This window comes from Eretmochelys imbricata, chromosome 4 (assembly GCF_965152235.1).
Source record: "Eretmochelys imbricata isolate rEreImb1 chromosome 4, rEreImb1.hap1, whole genome shotgun sequence".
Lineage (NCBI taxonomy): Eukaryota > Metazoa > Chordata > Testudines > Cheloniidae > Eretmochelys > Eretmochelys imbricata.
Window position 1 is genome coordinate 56,005,309 of NC_135575.1, and position 24,736 is coordinate 56,030,044.

At 38.9% G+C, this 24,736-nt stretch overlaps 1 protein-coding gene across 8 annotated transcripts in view; it reads right to left on the reverse strand.

Annotated features, from left to right (window-relative positions):
• The window catches only part of INPP4B (inositol polyphosphate-4-phosphatase type II B), a 166,376-nt gene that overhangs the window by 111,736 nt on the left and 29,904 nt on the right, over window positions 1–24,736 (reverse strand). For 6 of the 8 annotated variants that reach the window (XM_077814444.1, XM_077814449.1, XM_077814450.1 and 3 more), the window contains exons 5-6: window positions 20,968–21,072; window positions 11,191–11,299 (exon numbers count right to left, since the gene is read on the reverse strand). In XM_077814444.1, coding sequence (XP_077670570.1) covers window positions 11,191–11,299; window positions 20,968–21,072 — 214 coding nt within the window. Of the gene's footprint in view, window positions 1–11,190; window positions 11,322–20,962; window positions 21,073–24,736 lie in introns of all 8 variants that reach the window. The other 2 variants (XM_077814448.1, XM_077814445.1) reach the window with 1 other exon arrangement.

Here is a 24,736-nt window from a genome sequence, read left to right on the forward strand (position 1 = left end):
TTCAGAATTTTAAGGTTAACTCTCAGTGACCATAAGAAGCTTTTGGTAAAATTTCAAAGAAATTCAGCAGTTAGTTTTCAGATTCAAAACAATTAAAATTACTCCTTTTGGAGATTTTTGAAGTTTCTAATTTTGTCTCCATATCTGATGAAAAGTCTTCTGAACTTCAAGATTCACCAGAGAAGTCATTTCCATAATTACCTTGTGCCCAGGATATTTTTCAGAATTCAGTTTTCATATACAAATTTTACAAATAGTATTACAGAAAAACTATGCATGAGGCCCTGTCAATAAAGCTGCCGAAGAAACTTTTAAATGACAGGCACTTCAGTACAAAAGCTGAATGCAGGATGTTACAACTGAGACTAAACTTGTGCACTGGGGAAAGGAAATGTTGTGCATGTGAAATCAGATGCAATGTAAAAATATACCCTTGACATGTAAAGTATATAATTAGTGATGTATAAGTTGAAAGAGAGTATAATTATGTCTTCTGGGTTAGAGTAAAACTGTTTATTGGAATGTATACAATAACTTTCACATAATAGTATTGCTGATAATCAATTATATGCAGATTACCTTACGTGAACATTTCAATTTTTAGATTTTTTTTAATCGCAATGCAGTTGTGGCACAATTTGAATAAAGGTTATATTAATTATTTCAGCACTCTTAACTCTAAGTTAACACAGTTTGTTTGGCAAGAAGTACTGCAATATGGTAAATGTCTAGTTCTTAATGGCACTCCACGTAACTCCAGCTCTACTCCTGCTGTTAACTGACTAATTTTTGTAATTGAGTTAAATTGCCATCATCTGCAAGGGGGTTAAAATCTTTTAATAATGAACACTTGACCCAGTGTTTCCCACAGTAATAACTGCTGATGTTAGAATGCAGAATTGATAAGGTGTATATTGCATGAAAAACATCCCTCACAAAATAAACGTGAACAAATACATATATGCATATATCACTCTGCCTATCTAGCCAGTGGATTATTGTTTAAACATCACTTATAGTTTCATGGATACAATTTCTAAAATGAAAAGTTATGAGGAAAATTAAATTGATAAAAGTATGGCAAACTTACTGCATCTAGGAAATAAATCTGAATCCTCAAAATCATTCATGGAGGATAGGTCCCTCAATGGCTATTAGCCAGGAGGGGGCAAGGAGAATGTCCCTAGCCTATGTTTGCCAGAGGCTGGGAATGAGTGACAGGGAATGGACCACTTGATGATTACCTGTTCATTCCCACTGGGGCACCTGGCATTGGCCACTGTCGGACTACAGGATACTGGGTTAGATGGTCAGACCCAGTATGGTCATTCTTATGTTCTTAATCCATTCACCTGGGATTTTCAATCAGATTTTTGGGAGTTGTGAACCCAGCTTCCCCACTGAATTTCACAGGGAGCTGTGCAACTAAGTTCCTTAAGCCATTTTTAAAAACCCCAGTCCAGAATACTAAATCAAACTGAAGAAGAGCTCTCTGTAATCTTAAAAGCTTGTCTCTCTCACCAACCGAAGTTGGTCCAACCAAAGATACTACCTCCCTCACCTTCTCTCTCTAATATCCTGGGACCAACACAGCTATACCACTTCATAAATTAAAAAAAGGAAAATTCTATGTTATAGCTAATCTATCTGTATTTATGAAGTCATCACCATAGGCCATGATCCTCAGATACAGCCAAGGCCAGATTTTGTGGCTTGGAGACGGTAGGGTGCATCGCTTGCCTTTGTGTACCCTTCCATCCCAGTCCCTATCATCACTCAGGCCAGCTTGCTGGCTGTTCTAAGTGTCCTCAGCTGTCAATGGGCCTAAGATGCTTGTGGCAGCCAATCATCAGCTAAGTGTAGGACCATTCTGGGTATACTCCCTTTCCCCAGCCCTATGTAGCCGCCTCAGTTGGGCTGCAGGGATAGTGGCACAGGAACTGCTTTGGTGGCTCTACATGACCATAGTTCTGCCTGTTGGGGAGATCCTCTCTCATCCAGGTAATTCCACTTTAGGATTGCTCTGTGTTGGCTGAATGGTGCAAAATGCCCTAACACAGCGGAGAATCCGGTCCATAGTAACTGGGCACAGTTCTCAGGAGAAAAATATTGTGCTTCTATCTCAACCCAAAGCAGAGAGCTAAAGTGTGCCATTTTGGTAAAGTCCTTTATTGGAAAAGTGTGGAACTCCACAACTTTTAGGGGAAGCGTGCATGCTACACCTGTGTTTATAATGAATCAGTGTTCTCTCCTCTCCCTGCCCACTCTTTGTGCCGGCGCAGAAGAGAGGAAAGAGCCATAGCTTCACCTCCTCCATGCCACTCTCCTATCCCTTTGAGGGAATATGAACCGATAGGTCTGCCAAAGGCAGCAGTCCCTGTGCTCTCCCAAGCATAGAGGCTTTAACCATTCGTGGACCTTGGGAGTGTTATCCCTTCTTTGATACACACACCTGTAGAAGTGCCTGTGACAATCTGGCCCATAGAATCTAGTAAACATAAAAATATTTTGATAAGATTTTTACATACCAAATTAATGATTTGGCAAGCTGCTGAGGTTTTCTGGTAAAATTTCCAGTGTATCTGACGCACTAATTTTATAGTCACTGCAAAAATGTTCATCTCTCTGACTCAAGCACATAAACAAAGAGAGGGAAAGTGAACAAAGAGTAATGTCTCCCTGAAAAGTGCTATGTGTGACAGGTTGTGATTTCCCTTTGAAAATAAAGGCTACAATTAGATCAAACACAAGTCATTATTATTTCAACATGACTGGGGGTTTCTGTGAAACATTACCATTTCAGACTCCTTAGAGAGTGGAAATGAGTTGAAGGTTATGAGACACAGGTAATAGGAACCCTGAAGATTTTTGTTTTAATTACCCTGGTAATGAGTACATTATTGAAGAAACTCACCTCGATCAAAGATATGGACCCTGTTTAATAAAAAAGGGTCTGTTTAGATAATTTAAACCCATATCAAATAATTATAGCTCTTTTAAAAATCAGTTCAATGCTTTTTCAGCTTCAAGTTTATTTTAGTGAAGACTAGAAATATTTCAAGGTCCTTCTTAAAAGCTGTCAGAAAAAAAACCCTCCAAACAAATCAGAGAACCTAATGTAGCTTCTGGGGCACCTCCGTTTTCCTTGATGGTTAGTAGTGGAGCATTAAAGGTCTTATAATTACAAGCCTATGTGTTTTGGCTGAAGCACACAGCACCAAATTAGCTCTTAAATAAGAAGAAAAAAAGTCCTTGGTGTATCTTGAAAATGATTTATGAACATTTAAAGCACTGAAGCATTACATCAATATAATGTATAGCACATCTAACTTCATGTTCCTGAACAATTTGATTCTAAAAATAATAGTTTACTCTGCCACCTAGCTTGGTGGAAAGACAGGTCTTTCCATTTACTGGAAGAGGAAGCAGCATGTATTAGCAGAACAACAGAAGATTGAGCCGAACAATTGATTTTCTTTCTCCTTCTGCTAGATACTACAGTTGCTTAAAAAAACAAACCCTGCACATAAAACATTTAAAATAAATAAATATACTATCTAGAGATTATTAATACAGCATAGCTGCCCACCCTATAGAAAGTAAAGAGATCCCTCCCCGAGTCAAGAATCATATGAAACTTCTGTATGTCTTACTTTTTAAGGTCTTGGAGACATCACAGCAAAACACTTCTATCATTAATACAGTAGATTTTGGAGTCAGTGCTTATTTGTCCATCTGGATTAAAAATTACTTCATAACAATTTTTCTAACTGGTGCTGAGATATTTACCATCTGTGCTGATCAGAGGTCATTCGGTTATAAGGGTTCGAGTAGATGTAAATCATATGTCTGATGTTTCTAGTGATAGGAGCTTTTTAAATGCCACTCAGTTTCAGGTAAAGGGATTTATAGATTGTTGAAATGCCAGCTTGAGCCAGTTAGAAGCTGACTAACTTGTCTTGGCATCAAACACCCACAAAAATCTTGCTTTCTCCTTACAAGATGAATTTTTGTTTTTTATTGCGTAAGTTTTTTATTTAGAAAATTCATTGTTTTAAGTATCTGGATGTACCGATCATTTGGTTATAATGATCACATAAGAGCTACAAAAATATTGTTCTTTATAACAGGACTCCACAGTACCTCTGATTCCCTCCTCATGGTGAAAATGAATTCCATGTGTTTCCAAGTTCCGTTAACCAGTCTTCCAAATGATATAGAACTATATATTTTTTTTGACCTGATAAACTGTCTTGCAATGAATTTTATATTCCATTTGATTTGACAATTAAAAATGCAATTATGCCTCACAGACTGTAGTAGATGGAGCATAACCTTGATATCAGTTAACTCTACCTCTTGCCATTTCTACTGCAGGGGTGGATTTGAATCAAAGTCAAGACACGCAGTCGAAGTTTTGCATAATTGTTAGTACGCTGATATTGTTGGATATTTCAGGACACTGTATTAATAATCAAATAGGGGTCAAAAACAAACTAGGCACTCGTGTTGTATGCAGTGACAGTGTTGCCTAGAAGGAGACAGGGACCCTTCTCAGGGTGGCTTGGGAGATAATCTTTTCCACGCCCCTTTCAGTCTTCAGCACAGTTAGCCTAGAGGAAACAGTTGCTATATCTGCATTTTTATCTGTTCACTTTCCATTCTGCCTGATATCACCAGGTGTCACTTTTTCCCTCAACCAAGGCTTCAAAAAGGTGCTCCCTTTGTAAAACAGAAAATTTTAAGCTGCCTGTGGAAATGCTAAGTGTCATCACAGCATCTTCATGCAATAAATAAACATGCAGACAAAATAAAGTCGTCTTCGCGACAGTAAAAGAATTTTATTCCTAGTAAGAATCAAAGGTTCTTTTAAATGTTTCCCTTTGCTTTCAAATGTTGCCTATCTAAAGTGTTTTTTTGCCTTGAATATTAAGATATGGGAGATTATTTTAGGACCATTTCATCGCTTCCCAGGGAAAAACCTGCAGGGGACCAAAGAAGGAGAAGGACAAAAATCAGTGAATTTCCCCTAGCAGAGTTTTCCCTGTACTATTTCCTCAAGTAGGTGCAGCTGAGGAGCTGCGGATTTTGGAGGCTTTGCCCCTTCCCAGTTGGAGACCCTCTTTCATGTGGGGGAAGGAATTGTCCTTTCAGGGTTGGCTGCTGGTTCATTGCACCTTCATCCCATCTAGCACCTGGGATCTACCGGAAGCCATACTGACAGTCTCTGCTACCTTGCAGCAGCTCACTAGCAAAAGGCAGTCAAAGCTCAAACCTGTATTACCTCACAGAGATATCTTTGCACATATCAAGGAACTGGCGACACGGAGAGCAGCACATTCCCTGCTCCATCCTCTAAAGTCTACAGAAGCCCTGAGCCTACAGAGAGAACTGTGGGATCTGGCCCTTTGCAGTAAGAGAGTATGAAAGTAAAAGGTGGCTGCCAGTCCTCTTGCCGTTCTCAGTCTTTTGACACACACCTTACTATCAATTTCCAACTCCAGATACAAGCATGGAAGTTGCAGGAGGAGGCTCTCTTGAAAGGGCCAGGCACAATTACAGTCCTTGTGCTCTCTTGAGTACAGGGACTGCTTCCTCCCATCACCCAACCCAGGGGCACAAGACATCCCACAGAGGGTCCAGAGAGTGGAGAATGTGGGTCCATGGCTCCACTGACTCCTACTTCCCTACTGCACCAGCCAAGCATGGAGTGGGAAGCACAGTGCCCCTTTCTAAGGGATGGTGCAGTATGTACACACACTCTGGGAGCTCCAAGAGGGATCATGCATCTTCTTTACAGGGCACTTTTCCCTGAATCCTGAATAAACAGGATGTAAACCCTAGGTGCTAACCACTATGGTCACTGATGATGTTATAGGGTTTTGCCACAAAAATGAGGCTGTTAGCCCCGCTATCCCACCCACTTCCTATTTGAGTAATTACTTTCTGCCTCCCTAAATTCACTCCACAATTTCAGGTGGATATATTGTTAATTTCCTGTCCTATATATTTGTGCAGTGCTATTGTGCATTGTTTAAAAGCTGCCACATTCCCCCACAATGCTGGATAGAGTGAATCGAATTGATGGGTGATGAGGATCTTATCATTTGTATGCTCAGCCAACTTTTTTGAAGGGTTTTAGGATCCATTTGGATGAAGGGTGTCATATTAATGTACATAGGAGTTATGGGGAGAGAAAAATAAATGAGAAAAACCCATTTCTGGGCTTCATCAATTCCATCCCAGATGGACTGAGGAGAAAATACAAATATTTTCCCTGTGATTTTGCCCTTCAGCCACTTTGATCTGCTGAGAATAACTACTTCATGTCACCCTGCTCAGAATTGCATAGTGGGGTGCCAGTGAAGGGAAGGAGCAGGAGTGTTGCTGACCAGGGCCCTAGAGAGAGGAGAGAAGATGAATCACTGCTGCAGCTCCCTTCCCTCAGGCCTGCAAGGGGAAAAAACAGACTTTCCTGCCTAAGATCCCTGCAGGCAATTATTTTTGGAGCTTGTACTAGGGTAAAGGCACAATAAAAGAGGGGAAAGAGTGGGGGAAATGAAAAGTGTTCGTGAGGCTTAATAGGTGTTTGGAAAGAACAGATAGAAAAAGGAGAAGAAAGCATGGGAGTAGAGAAGAGAGACCAAAAAGGGGAATTGCTTTGAGATGCTTCTCAATGAAAGGTTTCAGAGTAGCAGCTGTGTAAGCCATCAGGAACAGTATCTCCGATAATGTCATGGCAAACCTGGTAGCTGACCTTTGTGACTTTGTCCTCACCCACAACTATTTCACATTTGGGGACAATATATACCTTCAAATCAGCGGCACTGCTATGCGTACCTGCATGGCCCCACAGTATGCCAACATTTTTATGGCTGACTTAGAACAACGCTTCCTAAGCTCTCGTCCCCTAACATCTCTACTCTATTTGCGCTACATTGATGACATTTTCATCATCTGGACACATGGAAAAGAAGCCCTTGAGAAATTCCACCATGATTTCAACAATTTCCATCCCACCATCAACCTCAGCCTAGACCAATCCACACAAGTGGTCCATTTCCTGGACACTACTGTGCTAATAAGCGATGGTCACATAACCACCACCCTATACCGGAAACCTACTGACGGCTATACTTACCTACATGCCTCCAGCTTCCATCCAGGACACACCACACGATCCATTGTCTACAGCCAAGCTCTACGATACAACCGCATTCGCTCCAATCCCTCAGACAAACACCTACAAGATCTCTATCAAGCACTCTTAAAATGACAATACCCACATGCTGAAGTGAAAAAACAGATTGACAGAGCCAGAAGAGTATCCAGAAGTCACCTACTACAGGACAGGCCCAACAAAGAAAATAACAGAATGCCACCAGCTGTCATCTTCAGCCCCCAACTAAAACTTCTCCAGCGCATCATCAAAGATCTACAATCTATCCTGAAAAATGATCCCTCGCTCTCACAGATCTTGGGAGACAGCTCAGTCCTCACTTACAGACAGCCCCCCCTACCTGAAGCAAATACTCTCCAGCAACCACAAACCACATAACAAAAATACTAACCCAGGAACCTATTCTTGCAACAAAGCCCGATGCCAACTCTGTCCACATATTTATTCAAGTGACACCCTCATAGGACCTAATCACATTAGCCACACCATCAGGAGCTCATTCACCTGCACATCTACCAATGTGATATATGCCATCATGTGCCAGCGATGTCCCTCTGCCATGTACATTGGCCAAACCGGACTCTACACAAAAGAATAAATGGACACAAATCTGACATCAGGAATCATAACATTCAAAAACCAGTAGGAGAAAACTTCAACCTCTCTGGCCACTCAGTAACAGACTTAAAGGTGGCAATTTTGCAACAGAAAAGCTTCAAAAACAGACTCCAAAGAGAAACTGCTGAGCTTGAATTAATATGCAAACTAGATACCATTAACTTGGGTTTGAATAGAGACTGGGAGTGGCTGGGTCATTACACATATTGAATCTATCTCTCCATGTTAAGTATCCTTACACCTTCTTGTCAACTGATTACCATCTTGATTATCACTACAAAAGTTTTTTTCTCCTGCTTTTAATAGCTCATCTTAATTAATTAGCCTCTTACTCCACTTTTCATGTTCTCTGTATGTGTGTGTGTGTATATTTTGGTTTGAGCGTTGGCCTGCTAAACCCAGGGTTGTGAGTTCAATCCTTGAGGGGGCCATTTAGGGATCTGGGGCAAAAATTGGGGATTGGTCCTGCTTTGAGCAGGGGGTTGGACTAGATGACCTCCTGAGGTCCCTTCCAACCCTGATATTCTATGATTCTATGATCTATATATCTATATATATATATATATCTCTTCTTACTATATGTTCCATTCTATGCATCCAATGAAGTGAGCTGTAGCCCACGAAAGCTTATGCTCAAATAAATGTGTTAGTCTCTAAGGTGCCACAAGTACTCCTGTTCTTTTCTCAATGAAAGTATCAATACAAATGCAAATCATTCTAATGGGAAGTAATTTGAATAATTAAACTCAATTTATGAAATACACTAGCAAATGCAACGTACATACATTTTAAAATATTGTTCAATCATTTACATATGTAAAAAAATTCAGTGTACTTGTTAAATAAATCAGACACAGAGAGCACTAAACATAACAGTCAATATCTGTCCCCACTCTCTATGGGACCCTGAAACTACTCCTGAAGCAAAGAGCGTCGTGTAATGGAAACTTCAATGTTGGAATAGTTTCTCGTATATTTCAACTAGCTTCAAGAAGCTATATTTCAACGAGGTCAAGCATGTGTAAAATAAATGTTAAAATTTAAACTCTTTGTAAGATGTGATTCTGATAGCTAAGGGCATACTGTGCATCTCAGGAACCTCCCACCATCCTCCTTAGCTTTGAAATCAGATGCAGGTGCAACACATGCACTGGGAAAAATAGGAGGGGGCGGTAAGAGGGAGAGTATGGCAGCCCAGAGCAAATGTACTGGGCAAAGTCACATTCCTGTCAAACCAGCCATGATTCGGAAGGCAGAATCCTACTTGGGGAGGAGATATCTTCTTTAACAATGGCCAGAAAGAAAAACATCACTTATACTTCACTGTCTTTTGCCTTCACTACCACAAGGAAAAGCTTTCCCCGAAACATATTTATGTTAAAGGCCAAATTTTCAAAAGTGGACTTTAAAAATAGCATGCACTTTCATCTGTACATGTAATATCCACATTTGCACACTGGCATGTGAATGCACATAAGGGAAAGCAAAGGATTTGGATGGTCAAGAACTGGGCACTATTCCTGAATTTGACACACACTTTTGGTAAGACTTTGGTTAAAATTTTCAAACATGGGGGACTAAGTTAGGCAGCTAAATAACTGGCTGGTTATCAAAGGTGCTCAGCACTAACCGTTCTTACTGAAATTAACATACGTAGGTAACTGTCTCTTTAGGTAACTTTAGGCTTCCAAGTTTGAAAACACTGGCCTTAATGTCTCTGTGCTTTAGTTTTTCTACCCATAAAACATGGATGAAAATACAAACAGATGTTGAAAGGGTTAATGCATTAATCTGTGTAAAGTCCTTTGAGACCCTCTGATAGAAGGCAGTATAATAGTGCAAAGTATTGTTTGCACACACAAGTTTTCACACAAAGACAGGTTTTGCACACTTTTGCTAGTGTGCAAAAGGCACAAATTTTGGAGGCCTTTTTTGAAGAATTGCCTTATAAAATGTCATTATATGATTATTTGTTTTGTATTTGTGAATGCAAATTTCATTTGCCTCCCAACTCTTGGGAGAGAAGGGGGTCAGCCTTCTGTATGTATAGCCATTCACCGGCAACAGAACATGAAATTACTCTCAGCACCAAGTCCACTTCATGAAAATCTCTAAAACTGAATGATATTTACATTGCACTTTCAAGCTTTCTTGTCTGTAAACAGTCCAGGGAAATTTTATCCTTAAAATTTTTATATCTATGCAACTTAAAATAGTAAAGAAATAATAGTTTTTGAAGTGTCAGATATGTTTGAGCTAGCCATTTTCTAGCACTACCCCTTGGTGCTGCCTCGGAACATTATGAACTAGCAGCTCCGTCATTCACTTGCCTTCAAAGCTAAATATATTGCATTTCATTTTGCTCCCTTGGCATCAGAGAGGTAGGTGTGGAGTTCCTGCGGACAGCTTAAAATGCATTCTGTATTGATGGACGACTAGAGAAAATACAAGCTGTGTGCATTGAGGGGTTAATGCAAAACCTTTTCTAAGTGACACTGAAATAAATAGTTTATCTGTGTCATCTCCTGTTTTATTCTTTGTGATACTGTTAATAATAATAAACTTTGCTGAGCATTGGATTGAAGAGGTAATTTCTCTTCTATGGAGAATCATGGGGATCTAGAGTAATGAGCTTGCCAGTGGGAGTCAGTACCTTGAGTTCTAATCAAAGTGCCACTTATTGACTATATAGGCTTGACCTAGTCATTGGAGGCCTGAATTTCAAAAGCACAGAGAACTAACAACTAAAGTTGAATTCAGGGGGAGTCGCAATTGCTCAGAACTTCAGAAGGGCCCCAATTCCACACAGCACATGCTTAGTCAACGAAATATTTAAGTGTAATGTTGAATGCGCATAAGTGCTTTTGCAGAACTGGGGCTATAATAAAGCTTTTTTTCCTTCCCTCTGAATCTGCTTCCCATTTTGCAGAATGGGAATAATAATATTTTCTTACCTACTTCACAGGGGACTTGTGAAGATTATTTAACATTTCGATAGTGCTCTGAAAAATGGAAAGTGCTATCTATAGACATGATACATGTAACTATTAAAAGAAACTACATTGAAATGTAGCTACAATTACTCTCCACTTAGCACAAAGCACTTTCTTAGCAACATGTTTCCAATCTTAAATATTCCTTAGGCTCCCTGGAATACAGAAAGAAAACATTATAAGGTCTTTAATGTTGAGTCCAGAGTTAAAAAATAAATCTTGCCATAAATAAAATATCCTAAACAAATTTAAAGAAATCTATTGGAGAGAGGAAGATTAATGAACTGTTTCATGAAAGATGCCTTAACTAGTCCAAACAGACTATCTGTTATGCATTTAGTAAATAAGACTGTTTTATTATTTGATTAGCAGATCATCATTATTTATAGAAGTACTTACTTTCGCCTTTCTGCCTCAAATTTACTCAACAGTTTCCGAAGACCACCATTCTTAAATCCCTGAAAGTGTGCTGCAGGAGCTCCCACTGTGATGACATCATACAGAGCATCTGGAACAGGAATAGACAAGTACTGAGATTTGCACACGCATACACATGTGCAGGGCATAGCTGCACTGCTGAATCCACTCTACAGGAGATGGAGGGACTGATTCTGAAAGGCAAAGAGAGCTAATCAATCTTTCCACAAAGTCACGTGCACACCTAACCAACTTAGAATTTTACCTGATTTATTGCTACCTTAATGATATGCCACAGTGTAGAACAATATGTCCTAGCTCTGTCGTTTACTAAGGTACAATTCAAATTGGCCTTTTGTGTATTTCTCTTTATAGTGTCTTAGGTCGCTTAATTTGCAGTCAAGTTGAAATCCATAGATATTATAGCCAGAAGGATCATTATAATCAACTAGTTTGACTTCTCTCAGAAGACAGGGCACAGAATTTCACCCAGTGATTCCTGCATCAAGCCCATGACTTCTAGCTGAGCTAAAGTATATCCTTTAGAAAAAAGAAAAGGAGTACTTGTGGCACCTTAGAGACTAACCAATTTATTTGAGCATGAGCTTTCGTGAGCTACAGCTCACTTCATCAGATACATACCGTGGAAACTGCAGCAGACTTTATATATACACAGAGAATATGAAACAATACCTCCTCCCACCCCACTGTCCTGCTGGTAATAGCTTATCTAAAGTAATCGTCAGGTTAGGCCATTTCCAGCACAAATCCAGGTTTTCTCACCCTCCACCCCCCCACACAAATTCACTCTCCTGCTGGTGATAGCCCATCCAAAGTGACAACTCTTTACACAATGTGCATGATAATGAAGTTAGGCCATTTCCTGCACAAATCCAGGTTCTCTCACTCCCTCACCCCCCTCCAAAAACCCACCCCCATACACACACAGACTCACTCTCCTGCTGGTAATAGCTCGTCCAAACTGACCACTCTCCAAGTTTAAATCCAAGTTAAACCAGAACATCTGGGGGGGGGGGGGGAGGAAAAAACAAGAGGAAATAGGCTACCTTGCATAATGACTTAGCCACACCTGACGATTACTTTAGATAAGCTATTACCAGCAGGACAGTGGGGTGGGAGGAGGTATTGTTTCATATTCTCTGTGTATATATAAAGTCTGCTGCAGTTTCCACGGTATGTATCTGATGAAGTGAGCTGTAGCTCACGAAAGCTCATGCTCAAATAAATTGGTTAGTCTCTAAGGTGCCACAAGTACTCCTTTTCTTTTTGCGAATACAGACTAACACGGCTGAAACCCATCCTTTAGAAAGACATTTAATCTTGATTTAAGGACTTCAAGTGACAGAAAATCCATCACATTCCTAGGTAAATTGCTCCAATGGCTAATCACCCTCACCATTTAAAATCTGCACTTTATTTCTAATTTGAATTTATTTAGCTTCAGCTTCCAGTCATTGGACTTTGGTAGGGGTATACCTTCTGCATGCTAGATTAGAGAGCCTTCTCCTATCAAAAATCTTCTCATACAGGTACGTACAGACTGTAAGCATGTCATTCACTGCCATTTAATATTTTAAAATGAAAAGTTCTATGTATTTGATTTCTTTTAAACTCTTGTGGAGTCCACAGGGATTTGGATTTCTTCTCTGTCTTATGGGAAAAGGTGAAAACTTTTAAAACAGCCCCTTTCCTTGCGTACCAGCAGTGAACTGCAGGCACAATTATCTGCTGACACAAATTGTAACAGACAGAAATCTGATTTCCCCTTCATGTTAGAAATCTAACTGCTGTTGTTTACATATGCATTTAATAATGGCTGTAATTTTGTGCCCCCAGTTGACTATAGGTGTGAAAACTGAGGCCTTTTGAGCCTTTTAAAAAATCTGTCCCAAAGGAATCATAAGAGGATCTTTCTCCAGCTAAGACTAGTTGTATCCATTGATGGAGCCTGACATTTAAATTGAAATGGAATCCTCTCAGTCTCGAAAGCTATCTGTTTTTAAATATATTCAGTTTATGGCTCCAAAGCATGTCTTTTTTTTTTTTGCATTCTGATGACAAATGTCCCTATAAGCAAGAACACTGCATAAATGGACTGTATTTTATTTGTGGAGCTGAATTTCAAAGAAGATGCATTCCAACTGATTTTATACTGATGCGTGCTTGCTCTTCAGAACTCATTTAAAGCAGAAGTGAAATAATTTCATTAGCCTCCGGTGAGCTCCAGGATTTCTAAGTAGTCCATTCATTGTAGGCCCACCATAGTTTTATCTGTAATATATAATCTTGGGTTATTAGAGTTCTTCTACTACACATGACAGTAAAATCCAGATCCTCAAAGGTCTCTAGGTGCATAACTCCCACTGATTTCTATGGGAGTTAGTCACCTATATCTCTTTGAGGACCTGGAGCCAAGTTCTTATATTTCTTAGAACAATGGTGACTCAAACAGAATAGGATGAAACTGTGAGGTTAACTAGATAATGGCATCTAAATTTTTTTTATAGATAACTCATGAAGTATGTAAAAGGGAAGCATTCAAGTCAAACCCCAGTGGTTTTGCTTTATTTTATATTGAAATCAAGTCAACACCCATGGTGGTCACTAATGAGAGCGCACAACACTTTGTTTTACCATAAACCGTTTTGTAAATTCTCACCACAGTTATTTCAGAGTAAGTTGTGATAAAGGGTGGTAAGTCATCAAATAGTCTCTTGTGTATACCCCAAAACTAGTGAAGCATGGGGATATTTGAAAATACATCTTAAAATTATTATTTCTGAATGTGAGGGAAGGGAATGCAAAGGAGTAGGAAATAAAGAATGTTTTATTTAAATCCCATTACTTTCACAAAGCTATTTACACTTACAAAATATCCATCCCAAGCCTCTGAAAACTCATAACATGAAAACACTAACACCAAGTACAAATTAAGACCTTAATATCATCAAAAGAAAACTCCTCCCCAAGCAGAAATACAAAATGTTACACTCAATCACTTACTGTCAAGCCCAAACTTGGAATAAAAAGATGTTTTACAATCCGCTCAAAAGGTCAGCAAACAAGCTTTATAAGATCAGTTCCAGAGCTGAGGGCCTCCTCTCCCAAATCTAGTCCAACTACAGCAACTGCATCAGCAGTTCTCAACTGTTAGGATAATATGTAAATTCACGTATTGCTTCACAGAGTACAGTCAATACTTCATATTACAATCAGAAGCAAACTGGAAGCCTATTTTGAATGTACTTGCAATCTCAGCTGGTTGAAATTTAAAAATAAAGTTCATGAAAAAAATTGAAACTTCCCCAAGTTGTTTTCATTTTTCAAGGTTACAAATAGACCCACATAGTTTATTTTTTAATGAACATTATTGAAAACACTGACTGTTTTTGTTTCCCCAAAACAGATGTTGGTAAACAATGCTGATAATATCTTCCATACAAATTTCAATTAAAATATAACAAATTTTGCATAACAAAAAAAATTAGAAAAGACAACTGTTTACAAACTTTTTCAATTCCAGGGGCCATTTTTCTACAAATCAATTAAGTGAGCAACTGCTATTTGAAATACTGGAAACTTTCAGCTGGTTTTCTTGTAACGCTTACTGCAATAGTGCAGCCTAGAGATCACAAAAAACATCAGTGTCTACAACATCTGTTCCACATCCAAAAAGAAAGGTCCCAATCTCATTGCCAAACTTAGAAAAAAAACACGCCTGACCATTACTGCTACCAGAACATCGCTTAGGGTTGGGGGAGACACTAAAGCAGCTAGTTACTAGAATCTGTGAATGTATACAAAGACACTATAAAGAAAATGCACAGCAATTCATTAGTGCAAGCCTTGATTCTCAGGAATGTGCATATTCCTGAACTGGGTTAAAGGCTAACATCTTCCTCTTCATCTCTTTCAAAGGGAAAATCTATTAAAATGTGGTGGCTCTTTTTCATATGATTGATTTCCTGTGAATGCATGATTCAGGTATTGGTGCCCTTTGGTGTATCCTATTTTCCATTTCTGTGTTCCCAATGCTGTTGCTGGGTTACAGCACTGATAGGAAAGTAAATAAAAGCTGTGGCAACAGATGGTCAGAACTCCTGCAGGATCATAATAAGAAAAAAAATATAGTGTTTACAAATAAATAAAGTTGACAAAGAATGAAATATTTTCTGGCTTCAGTGTTTGTTTGTTAAATTGGAAATTTTAACATATATGTATAGTATATTAAATGGGAGTATTCATTAAAGGTCTAAACCAAAGTCCAGTGAAATCCAGCCCTAAATCATAATAAACGAGCACACACGCACACACACGTCACATGGAAAGCTACATTTTCAGACATGAGTGATTAAATTACATCTGTAATAATTGTGTATAAATAGGCATTTGGGGTGAAATTCGCCCCATAGAGGTAATCAGAACAAGGCCTATGCAGCACTAAAATCCCACAAGCACTATTTTGAGTGTTTAAGTGTGACTTTAGTAATGCACAGGTTCTCTGCAAAAGAGTGAGTTTTCACCTTTTGTTGCATGAAGATTAGATAATTATGCAAATAAGCCACTCAAATGCCCAATAAACATATGCAAACGTGGAGTATTTTAGTCACCCATATTTGAAAATGTGGCTCTAAGAGTTTGCAAGGAGAGCTCATTTGTTATGTTGATATATAAAATTTGAAAGTATGGTATAAAGTCACCAATTTTGCACAAATTTGCATTTGTAAGTGCCATCAAACATTCCTCCCACATAATCTCCAACCGCTCAAGAACTGACTTCGGGCATCTTAGAATGAAATACTAATAGATGGAATTAAAACCCGCCTTGTATCACAATATTAAAGAAGTCTGACAGTTTCAGGGTTAATGACAGCTTTATGACTCATCAACTTGTTTAATCACTATCTCTATTAATGTTTACATGCTAATTTTTTTCTGCAAACCTCTTAAGAACATCCTGCATGCCCTCTGAAACATGATAAGTGAAGCATAAGATGAGGAAAGATATACTGGAAGTCAAAGTGCAATTTAGCACAAAAAGATTAGCAGGTACTACATATTGCTCAGAGCATATATTTGACACAAGCCATAAGTCTTTAGTGTTTGTCAAATAAAACCTGTTTCAATAAACATCATGCACTTTGACAGCTGAATATGATATATGTTCAGGAGGTATTATGCTTTTGCTAATCATTGTCCTGGACCTGGCTGGGTACTTTGGAAAGTGCATGGTTCTGATTGTCCTGACATTTTATTGACTGCTTGGTAAATGTTTTATTTGCCCTCAAAGTCTTTTTTTTTAAATCGGTAAGTAAAATAAATCCTGAGCTGCAATGTAACTCCATTGTGTCACTTTGGCACAGGAAAAAAGTGAGAAAGCACATAGATCTTCCTAGCTGGGTATTCCCTTATTGTCATTTATAAGGCTCCTTTACGTCACTCTGGCAGTGTAGGGGCCTTAAAATTTTCACAGGTTTTATGCTCCTGGGCAAATTGACTGAGAATGGGAACAGTTAACTAACAACAGGAACATTAACAATGTTACTATGTAGGCAGGCTGCTACATTTGTATCTCAGACAATGAGATCAAGCAGGCGGCTACATTTCTGCCTCTAGCCTGCCATGTGCATAATAAAAAGCCTTACCCTTCCATGCCAGCAAGCTGCAGTAGCAAGCAAGAGGGACAGAGTCATTCTTTCTCTCTCTCTCTCTCTCTCTCTCTCTCTCGTAGGCACGTATGTACGCCCAGACCCCTTCCCCCCCCCCCAAGGTGATCAACCACATAGGTATGCATACCCAGCCCACCTCCCCCGTCTCTGAGGCTGCTCCAGGCACGCTGGAACAGACCTGCTGCCTGGGCTGCTGGGGAAGAGGTGCATATCCCCTGGTAGATTTTTTTTTGCATTTTTCTGTGTGTGGGGGGCACAGAAAAATGCTGGCCATATGAATTCTGCCCCATCTCCGCAGTCAGCAGTGACTCTCAGCCAGTGAGCTAAAACACAAGGGGTTATTAATCGTTGGGAACACAGCGTAGAACAGATCTTGTTAGCAGAGAAATTAGGAATATTCATCAAAGTCCATCTTGGGGGGATCCAGAACGCAGGGCTCCCCTCCCACCCCCAAGTCTCAACCAGGAGACTGACCAGCTTCCAGCAGTCCAGCCTCAGTCACGCCTAGCTGCCCTCCTCCTTCCTGTGTCTCTTTCCCAGGCAAACAGGTCACCTGGCCTCCACCTCTGACTTGGTCCTCGAACACCTCCGGCTGATTCTTGCAGATGATGGGCCCCGGCCATCAGTTGCCAGGATACAGAGTTGGCCATTGTCTGTGCCCAGGCAGCCATATGGCAGTCACATCTGCCCTCTAGGGGCCTCTGCAAGTATCACACACCTTTGTCCCACTGCCTAGATACTTGAGTAACACATAGGGGAAACTGACGCACACATATTCAGAGAAAACATTAACAACATTCCCACTTCGTCACACACTGTCAATGAAGCTAGAGTAATGAGACACAGCCTAAAAAGAGGCAAGGGAAAGAAAAGAGCCCAGAGAACATCTCACGTCACTTTGGAAATTAACACAAATTATCATAATCAGAGAAACCAACTCTTATTTAAAATCCCATCATCTCAGCCCTATATCCTGACTCTACCAAGCATCAATCTTTAACAAATCCCTTCATAACATACTGTCTCAGCAAATCACTTCCCAATGCAAAAATGATCACACACATTTTCTGTAAAATAAGCCCCACAACTAGTTCAATAATTAGTATGGAAACCCCATATAATACCACACAACTCATTGGTAGTTCAAGGAAAACTCACAACAAAAATAAAAGTCCTACATCTGAAATCCTTGTTCACCATAATTCCATAAACACTATCAAAGATTCCATTGTTTCGGAAGCTTGTCCCTTTAACTCAAATCTACCCTGCAGGACCTGATTTTTAGAGGGGCTGAGCATCCGCAACTCCCATTGACTTCAACTGTGGCTATGGGTGTTCAGCATTTCTAAAAATAAGACCCCGACCATCACTAATTATTAATCTCAGAAACAGACCCTTAATAAAACAGAATCCTTCCGATTTCTCTAAAGGAACTTAGTAGCAACTGCTTAATTTCTCAAAGTCTGTATTCAATGCCAGAAACTCACAGCTTCACCATAGGTCACACTAAGTCTATAGCTGGCACTTAGTAAAGCCTTAAGACATTTCAGTGGAATTAGTTCTACATCCTTCATAAAGTTTTAATATTGGGCCAAATTCTGACATCTACTCAGGCAAAATACTTATTAACTTCAATGGGCATTTTGTCTGAGTATGGCCTTCAGGATTTGGCAGATAATTTTGATGGAGAATAAAAGAAAAAATTGGCTGGCCACCTAGCTTCTTTTATTGTAATAACTTTCTCAGTTACTCAGCATACAAAAGATACTCTACAGAGGGTAAACAGTGCTCGTTCTCTCCACAAACATCTCGTACAAGGATCACTACTGCTTAAATATCATTCTGCAAGCTTAAAAGAATGGACTCTAACCCCAAGGGCCCACGAACACTAGAGCAAAATGGAAAGTGAAACCGTTACTGCCTCTGGAGCAGCAGGTATTTTTTCAGATTGAACTTTGAAGCTTCATTTTGGTTTTATAATAACAGTTGGTCATGTGATAAGCCTTCTGGATGAAACCATTCCCTGCAAATCCTATTGCGTGCAAACTCATGAGGAACACATAGGACTTCACAAAACTCATTGGCCTTGTTTAGAATTTTGCTTTTTCCATATTGTTGCCTGATCTTTTGATTGTTCATTGATTAGGTTATTGGCTTAGTTTGCCCAGTTAGGACTCTGAAATTTGGTAGGTTCTTGTCTCAAGATCAGGCCCACTATTTTCAGAATTATTCAAGGAGCCCTATGGGGCACAGCCGTGACAGCAACACTCACACTCAGGGAAGACCTTGTGTAACTGTAAAAGTGTTATGATTACAATGATTAGTCCAATAAATAAAACAATGCAAACAAGTAAAGCGATTTAATATAAAACTGTCAGAGCAACCGGCACCATTACCAGGTATATACTCACTCACTCTATCACTCTATCCTTGGGGAGAGCTCTAAAGGTTGAGGCAGATCCTTGTCTAACTCTGGCATGCAGATGACAAACTTCAACAGCTGTACCTGAGCTGAGACCAGATGTTTTATAGGCCTTGATAGTCTTCCTCATGCATATATATGCATAGCTCTTCCCTCCTTTAACATATCTTAACTTCCTCACCCTCATAATATTGGGGTGCCCTTATCCTATAGGTTAGTATATTAATTAAGCAAAACGTATTAACATATACATCAGTTGGATTACTATGGTAATATTAACTTAGCTAATATTCCCCTCCAAAAATACTCAGATAGATAACTGCGAGAAGGCAGTTTGTACCAATCAGCAGTTTGTAACACTTGTGATTATGACAAAACAATGAATAAAGTCTTGTGACTTATCGTTACTATTAGTTTACTTAAATATGCTAACTCTTTGAGCAATTACTCCTACCCAGGCTATAAGGCCTTACACTTATGCTAACTGCTTAAGCTATTCTTAGCTAGGCCTATAGGTCTCTAGCATTCTATCAATTCCACTCCTTTATCTTATAATTACTGCTATAATTATTACATGGCTACAATACTGGGTTCTAACAAACCACAACCATAAACCAAAATTCAAAGGGTACATACATTACATACACTGAGACAGTTGCAAAAGTTAATTTAAACTAGACCTGAACACCACACAATTTATTACGCGAATTCGATCCTTTTTCTTGTTCATTAACGCAACAACATACCCGTATTTGTTAGAAATTTGTACACTGTCTGAAATTGTTTATTGAATATATTATGCAAACAAATTACAGCCTGTGGATTACTTGTTAATAGTTTGCTGCAAGTATTCCTTTGAATATTCAATATCCATAGCTGAATGCTTGAACTGTGTGACTGGTTACCCCAGGTACATGGTATGGTTTCTGTTCCCTGATCAGCTGACCTAATCTTCATAAACTATTTCTGCTTATGTTTTATGATTATATAAATCTCAGCTAAGGTTTAAGAATTCATTTTCCACAAACATTTTAACAAACAAATCTTTCCTTGGATGAATGTTGATCAAAAGCAAACAAAACTATTGCAAACAGAGCTTAAGCAAAATTCTCTTTGGAAGTCACTATAATTTTTGTGAATAATTTTTCTCTCTAATCTCCCAGCCCTAAAATCAATGTGAACTCATGCCAGCCAGTTGCACACAAATCTACTGAAAAGCCTACTGTAATGAAAAGGAGTTAATGAAAAGGAAACTGAGCCATTTAACTACTTCCCTATCATACCACTTCATGAACCATGTTGACCAAGTTTAAACAGCATGTGCCAAATCTTGGTTCCATTGAAGTCAAAGCAAAAATCTCCCAATTACCTCAAAGTGACCAAGATTTGGCATTATATGAAAAAAGTGTTTTAGTACTATTGAAAATATAGTGCCTAACCTGAAGAGACACCTGTCTAAGCACCATTCTTCTTTGTCAAGTTACAATGGTTTACTATCGAAGAAACTGGAGATTTTTGAACAGCACCACTATGAGTTAAAATGCATGGAGTTTATAAAGGGTTAAAAAGGAATACAAACTTTCTGATTATATATAAACCACACTGTAGTGTGACACAACTAGAACATTTCTCTGGAATATACTTTACCTTTCAACCGAGGACTGTGCACATGCATTCTTTGCAGGTGGAGATTTACTGGAACAAATTCTAGTGTCTTTTCTCCTTTACTACAACTTGATTTGAAAGAAGATCCTAGAAAACAAAAGTTTAAAGCATCATTATCTCAAGCACCCAGCAGATGTTTTGTCCTTTTTTTTAAATGTTAGGACAATACTTGTACGTTAGTGGCATTCTTTAATTTACTTTCAATGTGTAATCGTGTATTAAGAAAAGAATGGTTTGCTAACTGCGTCTCAGCATGCATCCATATTCCAGTCAACAAAACAGCTTTTAATTCACAGAACAATCTAATTTGCTGAGAGACATTGTTCCTGCTTCCTAGAATTAGTCCACAGCATGCTGGAAATGATGCCACAGTTAACATATATTGAGTTTATATTGTGCTAAAAATACAGGGGCATAGAGATATGACACTACATATTTCCACTAGCAAGTGAGAACTTTCGATTTTTTTTAAAAGCAAAACAAATGTACTGAATAGAATATTATTTCCTGAAAGTGCAAACAAAAAACTTTGAATTGTTCACATTTCAGTAGAAGTCATTATAAATACGCCCTCTTTCTAAAATGACAACGTGATAATAAACTACCCACAATGTGCTGAAAAGATTTGACTATACACTTTATAATCATCACATCTAAAGTATGAGATTATGAGTAACTAAGTAAAGTTATTTTGAATGTTTAAAGGAACACTGTCAATACTGGTAGGCCAAAAAGCTAATTTACCAGCTGATTTTTGATGGTATATATACATGATGTAGTAGCTTGTAATTTGCCCTTTCTATGCCTGTCTGTTCTTATGACTAAACACTGTATTGAAAATTATCATTATCTGTAGTGCTTGCAGAGAAATGCTATTCTGGCTTTGTTTTTCTAAGACCACACAGGAGTGTGGGCATTTTCCATTTGCATTCAAAGTCATTTTGGGGGAAAAGAGATTCAGGAATTGTAGTAAAATTACATTTGTAATATTAAAGGTACCATAAGTAATATTTTGGGTTTGACAATCTTGAAAGTGTTCCTTTAATCCTACATTTTCCTCTAAACAATGAAAATGAAGTAATGAGTAAACCAGCTTTGTATATATAGGACCACAGAGACTTCTGACCCTTATTTTTTTACATGTTAATATCAAGCATCACACTCCTTTTCTTGTTTCCCCCTCCCCCTCCTCCAATAAAGAAGAAAACCCAGGACAGGTTAAAATATGCATTTAATTTTATTCTGCATTATCATCTTATTTTACTGAAAAAGTCTAGGGACACATTTCTGAAAACAGCATGTGGAAAGATGAATCCCTTTGTGGGAGAGAAGAGTGCAATGTAGTCTATAGGGAAAAAGCTGAGGAAGAAAAAATTGTGATAAAAACAAATTAAAACAAATAATGGGTGGTGAGATTGTATACAGGAACCAATAAATACTTTGTTCTACAGAAACATATTAATATGTGACAAGAAAACATGAGAACTTAATTGACAATTTGTAAAAATGAAAGGAGGAAAGCTTATTATAAAACCAACACTTGGTTTACAGTGAAGGAAATGCCTGTACCGATTTGATTGTCAAGGGGATTGGGACACACACTAATGTTGTCAGTGGAAGACAGGGAAACAATATGACTGACAATGTAGCTATAAATCAGCAGCACAGGCAGAAAGGTTTCCTCCTGATTCTGAGATGTCAAATATTTGGTATTTTCACACTTTATCAATGAAAAACAGTTGGTGGTAATGCCGGCATACTGTACATGTCTAGCAATTATCATGGAAGAAATACCAAGAACTTTACAGGTTTCAGTTTTCAGACAAGGCTGTAAAGACTCAATTTGATAGCAATCAATGTCTCAAAGGTGGTGCTTAGCACCTCACAGTATCTGGCTGTAAGATATCAAAGAGTACTTATGCATAAATAATTGATATGATGTAGAATGAAATGGAATTTTTTGAGGGGAGTGTGAAACAGAATGAAACATTCTGTTTGTGTGTGAAGATATATGTTAAAAAGAGATAAGGAGATAGTCAGTAAATCCAGAGGAAGGGTTACTCACAGAGCAGAACGTTAAGTGTGTATATAAGTCTCTGAAGGATTGGGACCCAACTACACAACAGAGAATAGTGAAAGTATATTGTTATATAGGATACCTAACTTCACAGATAAATTAGATAAATCTTATCACCTGAGTTATTACATTACACATAATGACATCTGTGACTTGGGTCAAAAGAAACTGTTTAGTATGTAAGTGCTGAGAAAACTTGCAACGTTTCTTGAAGAGATTTAAAAAACCTCTATCAATTAAGATGTACCTTTATGATAATGAAATTACAGTTTCAAAGAATAAAAAGTATATCTCAGGATGCATACAAGTGGTATGATACTGTATTGTATTACTGAAGAAACAGTATGTGATGATAAGGAGGACTTGTGGCACCTTAGAGACTAACAAATTTATTTGAGCATAAGCTTTCATGAGCTACCGCTCACTTCATCAGATGCATTCAGTGGAAAATACAGTGGGGAGATTTATATACACAGAGACAATGAAACAATGGGTGTTACCATACACACTGTAAGGAAAGTGATCAGGTAAGGTGAACTATTACCAGCAGGAGAGCAGGAGGGAAAAAACCTTTTGTAGTGATAATCAAGGTGGGCCATTTCCAGCAGTTGACAAGAACGTCTGAGGAACAGCGGAGGGGGAGAAGGGGATATAAACATGGGGAAATAGTTTTACTTTGTGTAATGACCCATCCACTCCTAGTCTTTATTCAAGCCTAAGTTAATTGTATCCAGTTTGCAAATTAATTCCAATTCAGCGGTCTCTCGTTGGAGTCTGTTTTTGAAGGTTTTTTTGTTGAAGAATTGCCACTTTTAGGTCTATAATCGAGTGACCAAAGAGATTGAAGTGATCTCCGACTGGTTTTTGAATGTTATAATTCTTGACATCTGATTTGTGTCCATTTATTCTTTTACATAGAGACTGTCTGGTTTGGCCAAGGTACATGGCAGAGGGGCATTGCTGGCACATGATGGCATATATCACACTGGTAGATGTGCAGGTGAACGAGCCTCTGATAGTGTGGCTGATGTGATTAGGCCCTATGATGGTGTCCCCTGAATAGATATGTGGACACAGTTGGCAACGGGCTTTGTTGCGAGGATAGGTTCCTGGGTTAGTGGTTCTGTTGTGTGGTTGCTGTTGAGTATTTGCTTCAGGTTGGGGGGCTGTCTGTAAGCAGGGACTGGCCTGTCTCCGAAGATCTGTGAGAGTGATGGGTCGTCCTTCAGGATAGGTTGTAGATCCTTGATGTGTTGGAGAGGTTTTAGTTGGAAGCTGAAGGTGATGGCTAGTGGCGTTCTGTTATTTTCTTCGTTGGGCCTGTCCTGGAGTAGGTAACTTCTGGGTACTCTTCTGGATCTGTCAATCTGTTTCTTCACTTCAGCAGGTGGGTATTGTAGTTGTAAGAATGCTTGAGAGAGATCTTGTAGATGTTTGTCTGAGGGGTTGGAGCAAATGCGGTTGTATTGTAGAGCTTGGCTGTAGACAATGGATCATGTGATGTGGTCTGGATGAAAGCTGGAGGCATGTAGGTAGGCATAGCGGTCGGTAGGTTTCCCGTATAGGGTGGTGTTTCTGTGACCATCACTTATGAGCACCGTAGTGTCCAGGAAGTGGATCTCTTGTGTGGACTGATCCAGGCTGAGGTTGATGGTGGGATGGAAATTGTTGAAA